General features: G+C 35.1%; 1 protein-coding gene across 6 annotated transcripts in view; it reads left to right on the top strand.

Annotated features, from left to right (window-relative positions):
- The window catches only part of LIN52 (lin-52 DREAM MuvB core complex component), a 113018-nt gene that overhangs the window by 4593 nt on the left and 93212 nt on the right, over positions 1 to 15213 (top strand). For 2 of the 6 annotated variants that reach the window (XR_011465595.1, XM_070377548.1), the window contains exons 2-7: positions 560 to 647; positions 750 to 824; positions 1537 to 1574; positions 4908 to 4974; positions 7480 to 7563; positions 12551 to 12781. Coding sequence is in view for 4 of the 6 variants with exons in the window: in XM_070377548.1 (XP_070233649.1) it covers positions 560 to 647; positions 750 to 824; positions 1537 to 1574; positions 4908 to 4974; positions 7480 to 7563; positions 12551 to 12777 (579 nt within the window). In the remaining 2 variants the exon portion in view is untranslated. The remainder of the gene's footprint in view (positions 1 to 559; positions 648 to 749; positions 825 to 1536; positions 1575 to 4907; positions 4975 to 7479; positions 7564 to 12550; positions 12782 to 15213) is intronic. The other 4 variants (XR_011465596.1, XM_070377549.1, XM_070377550.1 and 1 more) reach the window with 4 other exon arrangements.

Genomic DNA, 15213 nt, shown 5'->3' with positions numbered 1-15213 from the left:
AAAACTTTTGCCTTGAAGTAGTGAGGAAGTCGTGGGGTCAAGAGTTTCTTCAAAGAAGGTAAATTCCAGAGCAGACTTACTTGTTGAGTATGAGCCAATAGAGAGGGTAGAAACTGGTTGTGCAATAGATTATTCAGGATGTCTTTGACAAAGCAAGAGAAGGTGGAATCCAGAGCCTGAGCAGAGGAGTTTGTCTTTTCTGATAGCAGGGACTTCAGTGACTGGAAGGAGAGTCTGAGTATGAGTAAAGATGGGCTTCCCTGGTGGTTCATGTGGTAAAAAATCCTCCTGAAATGTAGGAGACCCGGGTTTGAGCCCTGGCTCTGGAAGATTCCCTGGAGAAGGGAATGGCAACCCACTCTAGTATTCTTGCCTGGAGAGTTACTCGGACAGAGGAGCCTGCGGGGGCTACAGTCCATAGTGTCACAAAGAGTCGGACACAACTGAACAACTTAATATACACACAGACACTTACACATACACACGAGTAAAGATACAGGTGGTTTTGAACATTCATTTTTCCCAACACCCTACTAAAATATTGTTTCCCTTTTTAAAGATGGGGAGAGTAAGGAAATCGTTTATTTGTGTAACATCATGGCTCAGTAGCATCAGTAATCATAGAACTCAAATCTCTAGACTTCCAGGTGAGTGAGTGTTTCAGTTTATGTTCTGTGAGATTGATATGTCATAACATGTAAAATAATGTGTTTTGTTCCTTCTTGGCTTATCTGGGTGTTTTGTTCTAGGGACAGATCTAGAAGCATCTTTGCTAAGTTTTGAAAAACTTGACCGGGCTTCACCAGACCTTTGGCCAGAACAATGTAAGTTTTTGGTTTCTTTATATCAAAATAGATGGGAAAACCAGTGCTACTTTGAGGAACATTTTTGAAGAGTTATCATTTAACTGTAATGATTATAATTTTATTTCAGAGGAAGGGACTGAATTCTGTGGTCTGGTAGTAAGAATAGCTGTTTAGTAGTTCAGTTCTTTCAGAGCGTAGTGTGACTCAGGAAATGATAGAGAACTTTTAAAAAATTATTTTTAAAAGCTATATCTGTAATAACTCAGACAATATGAAATGTATCAAGTAATTCCTTGCCTCCTTAAGTGCTGATAAAGTTAACTGCTGTTGTAGTTCAGTACAGAACTTTTGTATTTTTTGTAACGCTTACACAAGTAAGCGAATAAATATTTTAAAGTATATAGAGTTTTTTTGCTTTGTTTTATTATGGGGTTATATGATTAGTGATCTACAGCTTAACTTAATTTAATGCCTAGTAATTTATCAATGGATCTTTCCATGTTGATAGGTATAGATTTATTTCATTTTTTAATTTTATTGTCTAGATTTACTATAGCTTATGAACTCATACCCTATTTGGAAACCTAATAATATCCAAGTTTTGATATTACAAACAATTTCACAATGTCTATCTTTGTGCACATGAAAGAGGGTGACTGCGTATGGGAGTGCCCATTTCCTTACATACTAGCCAATACTGAATGATTAATGTTCTGTTTTTTCTTTTTAGTACCAGGTGTTGCTGAATTTGCAGCTTCCTTCAAAAGTGTAAGTAATACCTCACATAATGAAGTTTTTCCAACTTTTTGCTTCTGGGTAAAATCTTAAGTATTTTTTAATTTCTTTATTTTCAAGAATAATGTTTTTGCCTTCATAGTGTTTTGTAACTACAACCCTGGAAGTCTGTTTATATCATCGTCATGTTAATGATGCTAATGCTGTATTTTGATATTTTGACCTTTGGCTATTAGCCTCTTCTCTCAGCTTAAACGATGTTAAGGTAAAGCAATTGAAATATCTAATGTAATGCCAATATTCTTTTGGCCCAAACCATGATTTTGAAGTGTTTCTCTTTTGTTTATGTGATGCATTATGACTTTAACTTATACCTCCCTGGAGGAGTTTCTCAGTGGCTCATCAGAAACTGAAGAAAGACATTGAGTAGAGCCACAACTTTTCCATTTCCTGGGGCAGCAGGCATTGCACTGGATGCCCTAGATATGTTCTCTTATATATTCCCACAACCAGGAAGATAGGATGATTATGATGTTAGCTAGCATGTACACGATGTGTACCATATGCCAGGCACTGTTCTAAGCACTTTACATACATTATTTAGTCTTTACCAAACCATATGAGGGGGATTTCCCTGGCAGTCCAGTCGTTAGGTCTCAGTGCTTTCACGGTCCTGGCCCTAAGTTCAGTCCCTGGTTGGGAAACTAAGATCCTGCAAGCTGTGTGATGTGGCCAGGAAACAAACAAAAACCCATATGACGTATAGGTACTATTATTATCCATATTTTACAGACAGATAAGCACAGAGATGTTAAGTAGTTTACCCAAGATTATAGGCTATATATGGCAAAACCAGGCTTTGAACCTATAAGTCTACTTATTAGCATCCATGCTTATTATACATACTTAGAAGCGTTTGTGCCCAAAGTTAGAAGCACTGACTAGCAGAGAAGCTTAGATGTTAAGTTACTTGCCCAAGTCCTAGTGAGTGACAGGCTAGGATTTGAGCAGAGATCTGTCTGATTCCAAAGCTCATGCTGTTCCTATTAATAGATTAGGGATTTGTAATTAACTCTCTTAGTACCTTACCATATGCTTAACATTCTCTACTCATTAGGTTAAAGGTTAACTTAGTTAGGGTTAAAGATACTGAGTTAAATATTAAGGCCTGTGGCTTTCAGGGTCCATGAACATATTTGTTCAAAGGGACCTTGTTGTAGCTTCTTTTATTTTTCCAGAAGGTAGGGTTGTATGAAAGCTGGAGTGTGTGACTTTAACATATAGGAAGCCCTGAGCATGAGTGAAGGGTAGCATAGGGTTTTGAAGGCAGATACACTTGGATTTGAATCCTGAATCTGTTATTTCACTATCTGTGACCTGAGCAAGTTTCCTAACATTTTTGAGCCTTAGTTTTCTCATCTAATACTGTCTCATAGGCTTCTTAGTATAAAATGGCATAATGCGTATAAAATGCTTTGCATAGTACCAAGAACTAATAAGCAATACACAGTAGCTAGTATTAGATCAACTTTTGTCTAGTAGGTTAAATAGAAAGATTTGATTTAGTTTTCATAAATTCTCATTCATACTGAATTTTTAGTTAATTATATTTGTTACAACTAACTACTTTGAGTTGTAAACATAAATAAGTGGTTTTTAAAACTTTTATTAGAGCATGGTGTATTTTGAAAATCTGATGAAATATCTATACCTTTTCCCTAGAAGTATGTACATACGTATTGAGTTTTGTTTCTAGGGGTTCAGGGCCATCCCAGGGCCTCAGGTTAATATCTCCTGGAATATTCTGATTCCCTACTAGGGGTAAAAGTGGTGAATTTGACCTAAAACCTTCAAGGAAGGTAGAGTGGTGGTTTTGGAACTCAGACTTCATGGGTTTTGAATCATGGTTCCAGTAGCTCTATGACTTGAGGGAAGTGATTTATAATCTTCCTAAACATCTGTTGTTTTTTTAATTTGTAAAATGAGGAGGATAATAATACCTTTTTCATAGGGTTGATTTGGAAAATAAATGACATGATGCATGTAAAGTGTTTTACTTATCACACAGTACCAAGTAAAAGTGAATTTTTTGAAAAGGAAAAGCATAAATGAGTCCTGGAGATATAATATACAGCATGGTAACTACAGTTAATAATATAACTGTAGTTAATAATACTGTATTGCCTGTTTGAAAGTTGCTAAGAGATCTTAGGGCTTCCCTGGTGGCTCACTCATTATAAGAAAAAAACTTTTGTAGCCATATATGGTGATGAATGTCAACTCAACTTCTTGTGGCAGTCATTTCCCGATATTCACAAATACTGAATTTTTATGCTGTGCACCCAAAACTAATATAATGGTATGTGTCAATTATACTTCAGTTTAAGAAAAGGAAAAGGGCTCAAAGTTGAAGGGAAATCTCATCAGAATTGTTCATATACCAGCTGTGGAGCTTTTAAAAAATAGATATGTAATGCCCTTGCTCAGTTCTTCCCACTGGACCCTCTCCCACACTCTGATATTCTGAATCAGTGCATCTGGGTTATGGCCTAGTTATTTGTATATTTTTAAAGTTATGCAGCTGGTTCTCATGTGTAGCCTGAATTGAAGGCTGTTATGCCAAAGCTGTTCTAAGAATGAGCTCTCTTTGATATTTTGTAAGTTCACTATCAGGAATGAGAAGAAACTTAAAATTCTAAAGTTTTCTATAACATTTACAATAAAATGAAATTTTAAGTGATGAGCATTCCAGTATTCTCTTTTTCAGATTGAAGATTTTCTTATTCTTGGTTCTTCTTTGAAAATCTTCTCCGTCAGCAAATGTTACTTCCTGATTATTGTTTCAAACAGTTCAGTTGGAGGTTTTCAGTAATTGTGAATTTCCAGTAGTTTCTTTCCAATAAGTTATACCAATAACTATACCAATCTGTTATACATATAGCAGTAACAGTAGTCAGACCTAATTTTCTAAGATTATTTCTTTAAAACCAGCTTTTAAAGATGAAGAGTATTGTTTTGTAAGGGTTCTCTGTGTAGGCCATATCTGAACCTGGAGAAGTCTGGGTATTTGAAATGACAATTTGCCAGTGTTTTCAAGGGTTTCCCTGGTGGCTCAGGTGGTAAAGAATCTGCCTGCAATGTGGAACACCCAGGTTTGATCCCTGGGTTGAGAAGCTCCCTTGGAGAAGGGACCTACTCCAGTATTCTTGCCTGGATAATTCCATGGACAGAGGAGCCTGGTGGGCTATAGGCCATGGAGTTTCAGAGTTAGACAGCTGTGTGAAAAGCTCTTTTTCTTATAAGAAAGAAGAGTAGGGTCTCTTCATACTTTGCATTTGTCTGAATGGATATATTATTTTCTGACAGCCTATTACTAGCTCTCCACCCAAATGGATGGCTGAAATAGAACGTGATGACATCGACATGTTGAAAGGTAAGCAGTGCTGGTGACCTTTAACTTTTGACCTGACATTTGTTCCTCCACATACCACCTTAACAGTTTTTCTCTCACTATTCCCTTACAAGTATTCTTGGCTTCAAATTGCCTGTTTAGCCATCATACTCATGTTTTTCATATATAAATGCCCTTCTCTACTTTTTCATGTGTAGAAATCTTACCAATTCAAGACTCAATCAAAATGATTGCTGCTGCTGCTAAATGCCCTTCTCTACTTTTTCATGTGTAGAAATCTTACCAATTCAAGACTCAATCATAATGATTGCTGCTGCTGCTAAGTTCCTGTAATATTAACTTTATTTTGTATGATGCTCAGAGTTAATCAAAAGCTCTCATGTAAAGTTTCTCATTCTAATTCTCATAAAGGTTCTTTGAGTTAAGTATGATATCTAAGTTTCAGAGGTTAACTTAAACCAAGGTTTATTAGAAAGAGTTAAAATTTAAACTCTGATCTTTTTAAGACTAGTCTGTTATTGCTATAACACAAGAGGCTTATTTAGGATTTACTGCCATCTATTGTTGGCAGTACTATTAATTGACAACCCTGGAGTGGGTTAAGACCTGTCTTTTAGTTCTTTCTGTCTCATCAATTTCTCCAACAAAGAATACTGTAAGTAGTGAATATTTGATAAATGACTTGGAACTCAACCACAAAGTAGAAATTTAAATTAAAAAACATTAATTTTCCTTGATTTTGCTCTACTTTATTTAATTTTTTATTATCCTTCTAGTGGTAAGATTCATGATGGTAGTGAAGTAATAGACTGAAGTTAAGGTAGAAAATCCGGGATTCTTAAGCTATTTAAGCAGCTGAACAGATCGAGAAAGTCTACTTATGCCAGATATAGATAATAATTGTGGCATGATAAGTTGCAGAAAATAACACCTCTATTTGATCTCAGAAGTAATTTATTGTTCTGCGTGAAATACTTAAAAGCAGATCCCCTCCTCCAGCCAGGGGAAAATTAAGTCTCAAGGGCATCTCAGGTTCATTGCTTTAATGTTCCAAACAGACATTTATATAATATTCCATCAGCATGTATTTTCTAAGGAAACTTCAAAGTTTTAGTAAAGGATCAGAGCATTATATTTTATGCAGATTGACTTATGTTTTAAACCTAAAAGTAATTTGGTGCTATTTAAATGCAAATCTCGGAAAGTAAGTTTTTACTTTAAGTCTACTGTCTTCTTTTCTGATAAACTTTAACAATTTTTATAGGCATTTGATTTGACGGAAAAGTTTGGATTAATATTTAGTCTTTTTTTCCTAAACAAAGTATGCCTTTTATGATAGAGTGTGCTGGAATAACGACTGAGTTTACTAGGTTATATATATTTTTCTCTGTACAGTGCAAGTATATTGGAAACTGTTAGAGTTTTAAGTGATGGAAAGTCAAATCAAACTAGCTTAAGCAAAAGGATTTTATTCACATAAGTAAAAATTCTAGGAGTAGAAATAGCTTTGAGCATATCTTGATCCTTGACTCTTATTTACTTTTTATCGCTATTTTATTTAGTGTATCATTGCTATTTTATTGTTAATTGAAATATTGTGTATGTATGCTCAGTCATATATAACTCTTTGAGACCCCATGAACTGTAGCCTGCCAGGCTCCTCTGTCGATGGAATTTTCCAGTCAAGAATATTGGAGCAGGTTACCATTTCCTACTCCAGAAGATCTTCCTGACCTAGGGATTGCACCTGGGAAGGGCTTCCCTGGTAGCTCAGCTGGTGAAGAATCCGCCTGCAATGTAGGAGATCCTGGTTCTATTCCTGGGTAGGTCAGGAATATCCCCTAAAGAAGGGATAGGCTACCCACTCCAATATTCTTGGGCTTCCATAGTGGTTAGCAAGTAAAGAATCCGCCTGTAATGTGGGAAACCTGAGTTCAATCCCTGTGTTGGGAAGATCTACCTGGGTTGGAAACAGCTACCCACTCCAGTATTCTGGCTTGGCGAATTCCATGAACTGTATAGTCCATGGGGTTGCAAAGAGTTGGACATGACTGAGTGACTTTCACACGCACTTTCTTTTCACTTGGGAAGTATCAGCTGGACCAGTGAGAACTTGTGAATGACGGTGGAGATGGTGTCCATACTGCAAGTCAAAGATCTGTCTGTAGGCTTTCTCAGTGCTGTGTCCGATCACGAGGTTCCATATTAGTGTATTCATCTTGTATGATAGGCAAAGTGAATGATATAAAAGGATCCTCAGGATAAAACACATAATTGCTATTGTATTTATGCTAACTCTCTTCTCATTAAGTGGGTAAGTTCATATGAGGCATTTGCAGTGGTGGAAAAATTCATTGATTTGTATGTCTGTGTGTTTAGGGTGAGTGAGTGGATAGGAAGAGATATGGATCCATTTTCTATTTACTCAGTAGTAATTAAGTTTGAAAACTTTTATAGCAAGGGTTTGCAACCCATGTGAGTTGTTACAAGAAAGAAATGGTATTGAAGTGAATGATTCTGTTTCAGAACTGGGGAGCCTCACCACAGCTAACTTGATGGAGAAGGTACGAGGCCTTCAGAACCTGGCCTATCAGTTGGGGCTGGATGAGTGTGAGTACCCAGATCACATTTATTTAGGGGCCATCCTGTGTGTTTCATGATGCGTTCGGGCATAATTCAAGAAGTATCTTTATTAGGTGTTCTAAAGGTAAGAAGCCACTGTAATCTATGAAGTAAGCCTTTTACGATAGAGTGAGCTGGAATAATTACCGAGTTTACTAGGTTGCAAGTTATTTTTCTCTGTACAGTGAAAGTATATTGGAAACTCTTTGAGTGTTAAGTGATAGAATGTCCAATCAAACTAGCTTAAGCAAAAGGATTTTATTCACATAAATCAAAATTCTAGGAGTAGAAATAGTTTTGAGCATATCTTGATCCTTGACTCTTACTGACTTACTTTTTATTGATGTAGAGTTGATTTACAATGTTGTGTTAATTTCTGCTGTACAGCAAAGTGACGCAGTTATACTCATATATACATTCTCTTTTATATTTTTTCATTATGGTTTATCACAGGATATTCAATATAGTCCCCTGTGCTATATAATAGGACCTTGTTTATCCATTCTAAATGTAATAGTTTGCACCTGCTAACCCCATACTCCCAGTCCATCCCTCCCCAGATCCATGACACTTAGTGATGTCTTAGGAATGTGCTCTTGTTCTTGCTTTTGTTTTACATCTCAGAGTTCTGCTTCACTCATGCATTATTATTATTCTTTGACCTTGCACTCAGGAAGGTGACCAATAGGAGCTCCAGTTTATATGTCTTTAAATCTTGTAATCCCAAAGGAAAGAAGATGTTTTCTGAAAATTCCCCAGAAAAGGTCCTGTGGGGGCCTCTGACTATTCCATCTTGGCTTACATACCTTTCCTGGAACCAAGTCCTTTAGCCAGGTAGCATAGAGCACTGAGATGGGCCAGCCTGGGGCCAGGGTGCACATGCAGATTGGAACCGTTAAGTCTGACTCAGATCATGTGGAATGCATTTGGGGAGGATTGCTTCCCCAAAGGAAGGGTATTGTAACACACCAAGAATGTAATCTGCCAGTATGAGTAATGCTTTTAAAATTCTGTATTCCTGTCTGCTCTCCAGTCTTTTAGTTTAAAATGATTTTTAACTATATTTCTTTCCATACTCTGTTCATTATAAAACTGGAAAAGGAATTGTAGAAGATTTTCACTTTGTAATTGAAAGAAATACTCAACATAGAGTGTTAGAACTTTGTTCTCATTGGGTAGGTACCTCCTCAGACCTTGATAAATGCACGGTTTTGAGAGACTACTGTAGCTTATAACTTTCTTCAAAATTGTTTTGTACTGATTAATGTAATTCCCAACAGCAGTTTAACAAATTGTTTCTCTTGTTTATAGAACATGCAGTGGATTTGTCCACATCATTGATTTTACTACCAATTCAACATTTCACTTTAAAATTTAATTTAAAACTACCAATTTTCGACTAATAGCACTTCCTTAGTCCTGTTTTTGTTTTCTTTATTTCCATTACTATCATTAGCAGTTGACGTTTGTTTCCCAAGAAAACATTTTAAAATCACTTCATGGATCAAGGAGCAGAGAGCCACAGACTGCTCTGAGACACGGTTGCTAGGTGGTCTGCGATGTGCACTTGTTCCCTAACTCCTCTGTATACTAGTCATTTATTTCTCGTGACTGAAGCTTGTCGGCAGAATTACTCTTTACCATGTATGTCACAGACCTCAAGGGTTTATAATGAAAACCCCATGATTATTAAATTCATAAATGCGAGACTTATACAGTGTAGAACTTGATTCTGTTTCTAGCTCTGGATAATACATGCTGTAATGATCACAGTGATCAATCCTTTATCTATGTCAGTTTTTCTTATGAAATAAAGTTTTTTCAAAAGAGAGATAAAATTTTATGCTTATATCAAAAAGATGCTATATTACTGAATGTATTTATCAACAGTGTTGTCTCTAGTTAGTTGTAGATGAAATTACTATATTCCCTCTGATTAGTTTTTCTTTTCCTATTTTCCTGCTGAGAAAGATAATGAAGTATTTTTTCTCTACTTTTTATTATGAAAAATTTCAAACATATACCAAAGGAGAGAAAGTAGAATATTGACGTTATATACTGATGACTTAGTTTTATAGTTAGCATCTGGCCAATCTATTTCAACCTCTGCCAACGTACATAATTAAAGCAAATCTCAGGCATCATATTGTTTCATTACTAAATAACTTCATATGTGAGTCCAAAAGACAAAGACTTTCCTTTTTTTTTTCTTAAGTATAATTGCGATTCTATTAATTATGCCTAAAGAATTTTAACAGACTTGTTTAATATCATCAGATAGCCAATCAGAATTCATATTTCCCTGGTTCACTCATAATTGTCTTTATATAGTTGGTTGGTTTGAATCAGGATTTAAGTAAGGTGTACTATATTTGATTAATATGTCTCTTAAGTTTCTTTTAATCTGGCATAGTTCCACCTCCCTATTATTTTCCTTTGCCATTTATTATTGTTACTTTTTCTGTGGAATTTTCCCCATTCTGGATTTTATTCCTTTTATCCCTGTGGTAGTGCTTAATATGTCCATCTATCCCTTCTTATTTCCCAGTAATTAGATTTAGAAGCTCATACAGATACAGGATTGATTTTTATTTTTATTTTGACAAGAATATTTCATAAATGGTGTTGTACACATCCTTCAGAAGGGTACATCCTGTCTGCTTGTCTTGATCTTTGTGATGTTAAGATTAATTTATTGGTAAAGGTATTGTTTGCCTGATCTGTTACTCATAAAATTCTCTATCAGCCTTATAACCAGTGTTTTAGCAGCCATTGAAAACTGCCTAGATTCACTATTTTGTTATAAGCTGTGAAATGGTATTACACTAATTCTATCATTCCTTCTTATTAGCTAGGATTTTTCTGTGAAGAACCTTATCTTAACCAACTCTTCATTATTTATTACCTTGAATGCTCTTCTTACTGGATAAATGATTCTTTATCAGTTTTTAGGATAACGAGTTGGTTCTCTGAGCATCAGTAAATCTATTTTAATGTCTTTGCACAAAAACAGAAACTTGGTGTGGTTTGTTTCAGTTTTTATTCCACACAGCTAAGATCATCAATATTATTAATTATTTATTATTTCTAAAACTTAAGGCTTTGGAGGTAGGGGTTTGAAGTCACCTAACTCAGTGACCTTAAGCAGGGAACCAAAATTATGCTGTAGAAATGCTTGTTTCTGCCAGATGAGTTCTATGAGCACAGCTGAGATTTCTCGAAATTATTTTCTAGTTCAAAATACAGCTTTCTTTCAGTTTCTGTAGCAGTGTTTTGCTAACTGATTGTCATTTTCCCTGATCATAATAATTAGTTGACATGCAGAAAATAGTTTTTTAATTTAGAATTGGTAAGAATCACATTGATATGTAGTGGATTTCTTGGCTATAACCTCTTTGTTTTATTGTGTATAGGGTATTTGCATAAAAACAAGATCCTTTTTGTCCTTACAGATTATTCATCTACTCTAGGGGTTGACATTTACTTGACACTCTAATCTGGTGTTTCAATATCTCAATCCTCCTTCCTGCATTAATTGAGAGGATGACATGGATGAAAAATAAGCAATACGAACTGATGAATCCCCAAGGACCCCTGATCCTGTTTTCATGCAAATATCTGTAACTGATAAAGATGATGGAAAGAAAAAAAATGCAAAAAAAATTTGTCCTCAAAACATGATTGTTTGTCACTTCCCTGGAGCATTGTTAGTGTTAGTATAGAAAAAATGTGAGCCTTCTAGGGCTAATAGCAACTAGATTGTATCTTTTGGAAGATGAACCCTGCCTCTTGATTTAGTACGTGATTATATCTCAGATAACCCTTTTGGTGTCCAGGTTTTAGAATGCAATAATGTTTTATATAGGTATTTATAGCTTTTCATGATTGGGGCCCCCAGACTTTATATGGGTAGTTAATTTATGTGAAATTCCCATGAAATATATAGAATTATAAAAAACTACCTTTACTGTATGAAAAATTCCATTTCTGTTGCTTCCATCTGAGTTCTGTGTCCTTCTTATTTTACCAAAACTATTGTAGTCACCTTCTAACTGCCCTCCTTGTGTCTCAGCTACCTCATATCAGTCCATCTTGTTTACCAATACAAGGTTAATCTTTCTAAAGTAGTGTTTGCTTTCTGTTTGTCCTTTACTCATAAGTCATTAGTAGTATTTCATTACCCATACAATAAAATTCAGATTCCTTAACATGGCTTTCAAAATCCCCTTACTCTGGGCTGAGCCTAACGTCTAGCCTTCTTACTGCTCCCGAACAGAATACCGTGCGTTGTCTGCATTTGAAATTCTCTTCCTGGGACACTTCCCCATCTTCTTAATTCAATTCATGTTGTTCCTTTTTTCAGGAAGCCCTCCCTGACCTATTTCTAATATAGGAATTTTATTTGTCCTTCATTGTTTAGCCAGAATCTACCTCTTTCATCAGCCTTTCCTTTTCAAACTTGATCTAGAAAGTAAACTCACTTTTCTGACCTCCGAGATAGCTCCTAGAGCAGTTCATTTGTTTCATTTTTTTGTCACTTTTACCATTTTGGGAGACTTTTGGTTTGTGTGTTATCTCTTAGATTAATTGTAGCTCTTGAAGGTAAGAATCATATTTTGGAGCTGTCTTCTGTAACCCACAGAGTACCTGCCATATGGTAGATGTGCAGTATGTATTTGCTGATTGAATGACTGAATGATCAACTCCTTAATGCCTTTTGATGAAATGAGCAGATTTTTTTTAATGAAATCCATTCACTTAAAACTGAAAAAGTGGAGCTTCTGGAAATTGTTCTTTTTCTGGATAGTTTGTGTTTTAATGATGAGTAGTAACATTTGAAGATCTCATAATGTCTGGAATTTTTCTTTTATGACAGTGGATGATCAACCACACATAGTAAATATAGTGTGAAGCTTCTTGATAATGGTTTGATTTTGTCTTCTACCTGACCCCTGCTCCTGCTGCTGCTGCTAAGTCGCTTCAGTCAGGACCGACTCTGTGCAACTCCATAGAGGGCAGCCTACCAGGCTCCCCCGTCCCTGGGATTCTCCAGGCAAGAACACTGGAGTGTGTTGCCATTTCCGTCTCCAATGGATGAAAGTGAAAAGTGAAAATGAAGTCGCTCAGTCGTGTCCAATCCTAGCGACCCCATGGACTGCAGCCCACAGCATTATTATGACCTGGACAGTGTTCATGATTTAGTCATGTAAGTTGTAGCAGCACATGTCTTGTTTTATTCCTCAGACCCATTGAACTGTCATAAATCTTATCGAATATTGATTCTCAACAGTTTTTTTCCATTAAAAAAAAAATTACCCCTGTCTTTGAAGGCTACAAACATTTTAGTAATTATGTGGATGACCTGCTTGCTGGCGATATTCAAAATAATTTTAAATGGAATGTGAAGATTGGGAAAGCAGCAGATCATGCAATTTGAAACTAGAGCTAAAGCTTGGAGTTCTGATTCATTTCTTCCCTTTCATTTTTTTTATGACAGCTTTACTGAGATGTAATTCACATACCCTGCAATTCACTTATTTATAGTGTACAATTCAGTGATTTTTAGTATTTTCAGAGATGTGCAGCCATTACCACAATCAATTTTAAAACATTTTTGTCACCCCTCAAAGAAATCCTGTACTCGTTAGCAGTCACTCCTCATTTTCCCCTAAACTCCATAGGCCTAGGCCACTACTAGTATACTTCCTGTCTTTATGAATGTCTCGTGTAGACATGTCATATAAATTAAATCATATTATGTGGTCTTTTGTGACTGGTTTCTTTCACTTACCATAGTATTTTCAATGTTCATCTGTGTTGAAGCATGTATCAAGACTTCATTTCTGTTTAGAATTGAATAATGTTCTACTGTATAGGTGTATTTTTAGGTTATTTACATTATATTTATCCACTAGTTAGTGGGCATTTGGGTTATTTCCTTTATTTGGCTAGTATGAATAATGCTGCTGTGAACATTCATGTACTCGTTTTTATGTGGACATATGTTTTCATCCTCTTTAGTTTATGACTAGGAATGGAATTTCTGGGTCATATGGTAACTCTATATCTAATCTTTTGAGGAACTGTCAGAATATTTTCCATACTGGCTGCACCATTTTACATTCCCATCAGCAGTGTGTGAAGGTTCCAATTTCTCAACACGTTGCCAATACTTACTATTTGTTTTTTAAAAATTATTACAAAATCCGTCCTAGTGGATGTATTATGAAGAGTGGTATTTCACCGTGGTTTGGGTTTGCATTTTTCCTAATAACTAGTGATATTGAGCATATTTTCATGTACCTATTGACTAGTTGTATGTCTTTTTTAGAGAACTATATTCAGGTCCTTTGCCCAGTTAAAAATTGGATTTTGTTTTTAATTATTGAGTTTTAAGAGTTCTTTATGTATTCTAGAAACAGGTTGCTTTTTTGATACGTAATTTGTAGAACGTTTTCTTACAGTTTGTGGGTTATCTTCTTACTTTCTTAAGGTATTCTTTTAGACACAGAAGTTTTAATTTTAATGAAGTCCAATTTATCAGTTATTTATTTTGTTGGTTGTATTTTGATGTCATACCTAAGAAACTATTGCCTAATTATAAAGATTTATACCTATGTTTTCTTCTAAGAGTTTTATTCTTTAGCTCTTATAGTTAGGTATTTGATCCATTTTAAGTTAATTTTTTATATATGGTATGAGGTTATGGATGCAAATTAATTCTTTTGAGTGTGGATATCCAGTTGTTTCAGCACCATTTGTTGAAAAGACTATTCCTTTCCCACTGAATTGTATTGGCATTTTTGTAAGAAATCAATTGACCATAAACATGAAGTTTTATTTCTGGACTCTCAGTTCTATTCTACTGACTTGTATATCTGTGCTTACAGCAGTACCTCACTGTTTTGATTACTGTAACTTTGTAGTAAGTTTTGAAATTTGGATTTGTGAGTTTTCCAACTTTGTTTTTCTGTTTGAAGATTTTTCTTTCTTTTTTTTTTTATGTTCTGGGTCTCATGAATTTCCATAGGAATTTTAACTTGTCAGTTGTTGCAAAGAGGTCAGATGACATTTGAGTAGGAATTGCATTGAATCTGTAGATTAGTTTCAGGGAGAGTATTTTCATCTTAATGAAATTAAGGTCATTCATGAATGTGGTATATCTTTCTGTTTATTCAAGTCTCCTTTCATTTCTTTGAACAATATTTTGCAGTTTGCAAAGTATAAGTTTTGCACTTCATTTGTTAAAATGCATTCCTGTCTTAACTTTTTTGATGCTATTATAAATGGAATTGTTTTTCTAATTTCATTTTCAGTTTGTGCATTGCTACTGTAGAGAAATACAATCAATTTTTGTATATTGATATTATATCCTGCAACTTTCCTGAACTTATTTATTAGTTCTAATTGTATTTTAGTAGATTACTTAAGATATTCTATATACAGAATTGTCATATGCAAATAGAGATATTTTACTTCTTCATTTCCAATCTGGATGTCTTTTCTTTCTCTCTTTTTTCATTCCTTCTTTTTCTTACCTTTCTTTTCCTTTTCTTTCTTCTTATTTCATTTTTATCTAATTGCCCTGGCTAGAAATTCTAGTATGGTGTTGAATAGAAGTGGCAAGAGTGGACATCC

This window comes from Bos mutus, chromosome 10, assembly GCF_027580195.1.
Source record: "Bos mutus isolate GX-2022 chromosome 10, NWIPB_WYAK_1.1, whole genome shotgun sequence".
In the NCBI taxonomy this organism is placed as follows: Eukaryota; Metazoa; Chordata; class Mammalia; order Artiodactyla; family Bovidae; genus Bos; species Bos mutus.
The sequence above is the reverse complement of the archived record's forward strand: the minus strand, read 5'-3'. Positions and strand labels throughout refer to the sequence as shown.